This window comes from Lasioglossum baleicum, unplaced genomic scaffold, assembly GCF_051020765.1.
Source record: "Lasioglossum baleicum unplaced genomic scaffold, iyLasBale1 scaffold2028, whole genome shotgun sequence".
NCBI classification, from domain to species: domain Eukaryota; kingdom Metazoa; phylum Arthropoda; class Insecta; order Hymenoptera; family Halictidae; genus Lasioglossum; species Lasioglossum baleicum.
Window position 1 is genome coordinate 22,415 of NW_027471087.1, and position 5,425 is coordinate 27,839.

At 37.9% G+C, this 5,425-nt stretch overlaps 1 protein-coding gene across 1 annotated transcript; it reads right to left on the minus strand.

Annotated features, from left to right (window-relative positions):
- Window positions 1-1,034: 1,034 nt before the first annotated feature.
- On the minus strand, window positions 1,035-3,787 carry LOC143221181 (endochitinase-like). Its single transcript, XM_076446683.1, has 9 exons — window positions 3,724-3,787; window positions 3,288-3,629; window positions 2,824-3,046; window positions 2,542-2,665; window positions 2,179-2,376; window positions 1,991-2,072; window positions 1,720-1,931; window positions 1,279-1,560; window positions 1,035-1,160 (listed from the first exon to the last, which is right to left on the minus strand). The coding sequence occupies exons 1-9, from the start codon at window positions 3,785-3,787 to the stop codon at window positions 1,035-1,037; spliced, it is 1,653 nt and encodes a 550-aa protein (XP_076302798.1).
- Window positions 3,788-5,425: the final 1,638 nt, after the last annotated feature.

Here is a 5,425-nt window from a genome sequence, read left to right on the forward strand (position 1 = left end):
TTTTGATATGAAGCAATTAAACTAAGATTTGTCTCGCTACGCGTATAGACATGGAGATTGCTTAGAGCAATTTTGACCTTCACAATGAGAATCTGTTTATTAGAGGGGAACGTCCCCCACTTAATGCACTTTTTAATTATATATTCATTATTGTCTTAACAATGAATATTAAATGATCGACATTTTTCTCAGAATATTTTCTCAATAAAACGATTTTATACTACCTTACACTATTAAGCAAAAAACTACATATCTTCATTTAAATTTCGGATTTATTGGAGTATCGTGCGTAACGATATACATATTCATTACACACGTGGTCACTTATATAATAGCACTATATAAGCACTATATATAAGATAGTAAAGGTAATCATGAATTATTGGATATGTTAAATATTTATAGATATATAATTCTCATATATACTTATTTTCGATATAAAATTTATTTTGTTTATAGATATGAAGTTAAATCTGAGTAAATTTTACATAAAATAAAGGTCGTTCAATCTTATTCATTTAGTTATTTCGATTTATAACTATTTGTTGTACCAAGGTGTTGAAGAAAAGCTTTATGGAACTATTTAGATCACAAACATATGTAGGGATATTAAATATTCGAAAGATTTGTTAACCCTTATTCTTAAAAATGTTTAATTTTAATCTTATTTCGATAAGTGAAATGCTTTGAATTGTTTCATGAAATTAATGCTATAATTAGTTATGGTTCTGTGATGACAAATTATTTAGCAAATTATAATTTTGAACTAACATATATACATTTATAGATTAACGATTTTTAAATTGTTACATTACAAAAATATTGTTATGAATGATGTGATGTTTATTGAGTTTATTTTTTGTTGCAATACTTATAACATATTGGAGTAAATGAACGAATAAAATAATTGATAATCGCAGCTTGCCATATATTACAACATTTTTTAATTTTTCATTTGTTCATATTTAGAAGTCGCAATGAAATTTTTCAGTCCTTTTGTTTTCTAACGAGTCTAAGCTCGGAATGTAGAATTTTCACTGGGATTTACACTCTTCTCGATCAGCATTTTGCGGCCAATCGCAAACATGGATTTGCGTGTTCCAAGTTAAATTCTTGGGGCACTTGAATTTCATTGGCTTTCCGTGAACACATTCGTAATACTGTAACAAGAATTATATACGAATGTAACGTATTGAATTATGTATCTGTATAATGTATAAATTGCATTTACGAATTATCAGATTAAATTAACTTATAATTTTTAGTACGAATACTTACAGAATGGCAGTCTTTAGAAGGAACAAATGTATTGCCATTTTCACAATCGATTGTTTCTATTTCATCGTCGTTTATTGGCACTTGAGTAGATCCAGGTTTACTTGTTTCTTCTGTAGTCGAGGAAGTTATTATTGGTTTTTGAGTAGGTTCTTCTGCAGGTTTTTCTGTAGGTTTTTCTGTAGGTTTGTAAGTTGTAGACGATTGGGTTTGAGTAGTTGGATTAGTTGGAGTAGTTTGAACACTATCAGACGACGTGGTGCTTGGTGGTTTTGCCCAATCAGGCTAAATAAAAAACCAAAATGATATTTAACGTTTGACTCAGAATTTTTAACAAATACGTTCACGTTTCGATACTGGTAGAACTATATTTATAACCACTGTTAATTTAGTTCATAACTGAATAAAAATTTTGGTAATTTTAGTAAAATTAAATTCTTTTACCGTGGGGGTAGTGTGAAAATCTTTATCTGGCACGACATATTCTTTTAATCCTTGATAAATGACATTCATCAAGGGATTGCGGTCACCGCAAAGCCCATGGAAATCATCCATGTCGATAGCCCAAACCATGGCACCGGCGTATTTAGACTCTTTGATGAAATCGAGTTTATACTTCACGCTTTCCACATTTTCATAGCCTACCCATTGTGTCCCTGGAATTTTTAATTGTTAAATTAACCGACAAAATTATTTATTTAACTTATGTACATACCTTGGTACATGTATGGAACTTTGCCAACGTTATCGAATTTTTGAGTCCAGTTACTGCCTGGCGCTTGTAATCTAGTACAAATCTACAAACAAACATTTCTTTTTAATTCGATAATAAAGCGATATTTGTTTTGAACGATCTATTTGTCGATACATATGCCTATGATATTGAAGATTGATTCGTTGTACCTCGTAATAAGATAGAAATCCTTTAGCTTGGGTGTATTCTCCTGGCGCACCGCCTCCAGCCTCTTTGTTGATGTAAGTACCGGGCTCGTAATTTTTATTACTCTGACTGAGGGTGAACGTACGTCCGTACAACGGAATTCCGACGACCAGTTTCTTAGCGGGACAACCTTTTTCTTCCCAAAGCAGAAGGCCGTCGTGCTACGCGAAGAAAAGGTTGAATATCATCTTACAAACGAGTTACATTGTTTCTACTGCGGTATACGTTTACATTCGATAGTTCCCTTGAATTCCAATTTTTAAATAGGATTTTTTCTCCATAGAAATATTTTTACGAGTACGATATACATTTGTTGCAACACATACCACGTTTAATTTCTCGTATGCCCATTGGTCGTGCGGACGACGATAAAGTGGGCTATGCACGTCGGCAAAGCCAGCCCAATTACCTCTGAGGTCGTAAGCCATTACGTGGATAGCGTCCATATTTCTGAGGAAATATTTTTCTTATTACACCGTGATTTACGAAGCCATGGAATCATGATTTATGAATACATTAGTAGAAGCAGTAACATTTAACGGTCTTCGATAATGGATTTCATAATCGTAAGATTAAAGAGGAAACAAGGAATGCGGTGATTCACTCACTTGCACAATTCTGGGACATGGTATCCTTCGTCCAAACGGAACTTGGCCATCGGCACCGCTATTGTTAGCTCCCATCCCTTATTCTCCTTGTCGAACGCTCGTCTCAGCTCCTCCACGAAGTAGAAGAACTTGTCCTTGTCGGAGTATCTGCCACCTCTGTCCGCGGCACCAGGATATTCCCAATCGAGATCGAAGCCGTCAAAACCATACTCGTGCATGAATCCTGGTGAAGAATAGTACCATACAAGTCATATAATTCAATGTTATTTTCAATTAATTTAAACATATATAGTAATATATAAAAAAATGGGGACTTTGACAAAACCCAATTTGTTTTAACAACAATTGGACGAATTTTCAAGGTTCCAAGATAACGATAACAGGGATGTAAGGAAACGAATGAAGCAAACCGTGACAAGTATCCGAGTTAAAGGTAAATTAATCATTTAATTAAACCAGCTTACCAACTACGCTCTTGATGAAAGTGTCTCTCCTTTCTTTCACGCTAACTAGAGCGCTGTACTTCCTGCCACCTTCCCCCCAACCGCCAACAGCTACGGAGGTCTTCAAGTGCGGATTCTTAGACCTGAGTTTGTTGAAGGCCAAGAAATTGCCTTTGTCCACGTCCAGTTCTGGGTCTAGAATAAGCACCTCCCAGGTAACATTGCTTACGCCGATGAACGAATAGATCACATGGGTGCAGAGATTCTCTGGGATGTCCTCTATTCCGTAACTGCCAACATCCGGCCGGTATATCGCCCAGTTGCTGAAGTAACACGTTATTCTGGCAGGCTGGTTCGCTGAAACTTTCGTTCGGTTATTTCGACCATGTGTCTCTAACGTCGCAAAACACGTTTCTAGCTTTACGAATACATTACCGGAAAGGAATAGCATATTTACCTGTCGCGTAAACAAGCGCCGCGAGGAATATCGGAAGTGTCAGGAGATTCTTGCCCGTTGTCATCCTGGAAACTGTAAAAAGTGAACAAAATCGGTTGAGTCCAAAAATTCGGGCAAATCTTATTCGAAGATGCTTTAAGTTTACTTTGAGTATACAGGAGAAGTTAAAAATGAGGAATAATCTCGAGGAAATCAACAAAGCGGTAAGAACCTTTTTCGATCAGCCGTTATTTCAGCTAGTGCCGTGGAAAACAAGCAAATCGGGTTTGTTTCAGCAACAAGTTGTCGAAGTCTGACGGTTCAACGAGTGTTCGAACGAAAGTTGCAGTCAGAAACAATATTGACGGTGTCAATCGTCACCTGGCGGTATCAACGTCTGTTTAAGTCGAGTACCGTGGCAGCTCTATAAGAAGAACGATGCACAGGTTGATTGGAAACACCGGGTGGTGGGCACGGTGATCGCTTCATCGAAACGCCATTCTTCAAACAGGGAATAATCCAAGCCGACCGGTTTCCAGTAAAGCAAATACCGTGATATCTTTCTGCAATTTTTTTCCCAATAATCTCGCGTTAGTCCCGGCCGTGCACGAGTGCTGAGTAAACGAGTGCTGTCATGATCCACCCAACTCCCTATCGCTGATATTGATTTTCATCTTGATCTTCAACGCCGCGCGCTTATGTCAAAACTCGATGTGGTATCGTAATTTGGGTATTGGATAGGTCGCGTGAGTCATTTCCCGGTTTAATACCCTTCTGTTACTCGGAACCGTTTCCTTTCGTGTTTACGTGAACTTTCTTTCATATCGCGAAGAATACGAGGAAATTGTTATCAATTGAAAAATTGCATTTCCAGATGTAGATAAAAGGTAAAAGATACACGGTACCAAGATTATCGTAGCTTATTTGCTATGGTCCATTGTTATCGCTATAGATTGTACAATTGTGCCCATAATTGTGAAAGTGGTTTTTCCATTTCACTTTCATAATTACGGACACAATTCTACCTTTAATAGTCACTTAACAGTTAATAGGCGTCAATTACGGTGTTTGTGATGTTATGCTAGTAATTCGTCTTCTCCTTTTGTTCTAAATTAGGGTAAGAGATGAAGAAACGAGGATCCAATGGACTCTATCATCTGCGAAATTAATCGATTCTTGGATTCACGAGTAAAAATTCGTCGAGCTTGGAGGAACGTGCCGGGTGTCAATGTAATCCTTGGAAAAGGTACGCCGAGCGGTTGCACGCCTGAAGACGAAAACGAGTTTGCGCTGAGAGAAAGACGCGGCATAGAATATTAAAAGTTCAAGCACCTTTTCAACGGGAGTTCGAGCACGAGGGCCGAAAACCGAGGCGACGTTATTCGATGCCAGCGCGCGCAAAAAACGACGCGATCGATAAAACTCGTGGATATTTTTTACGCGGCTCCCCGGCCGATAAAAGTTGCCGAGAAACCGAGCTGCGAGAACGCGCCCGTAAAAAAACCAGGGGGTTTATCCCTGCGCGGTCCAAATTGCCAGATTAAATTCTCCCGTAACGAAGAATTCTCCTGTGCGATTTTTCTTTCCGCTTTGATCCGAGTAAAACGCGCGCGCCTCCTGGTAGTGACAGCTCGTCATTAGCTTTTCGAACACATTCTCCCTTTGGGAAATTCACCGGTTTCCATTGCCACCTGTGTATATATTATCTTTAATGGTTATTTAG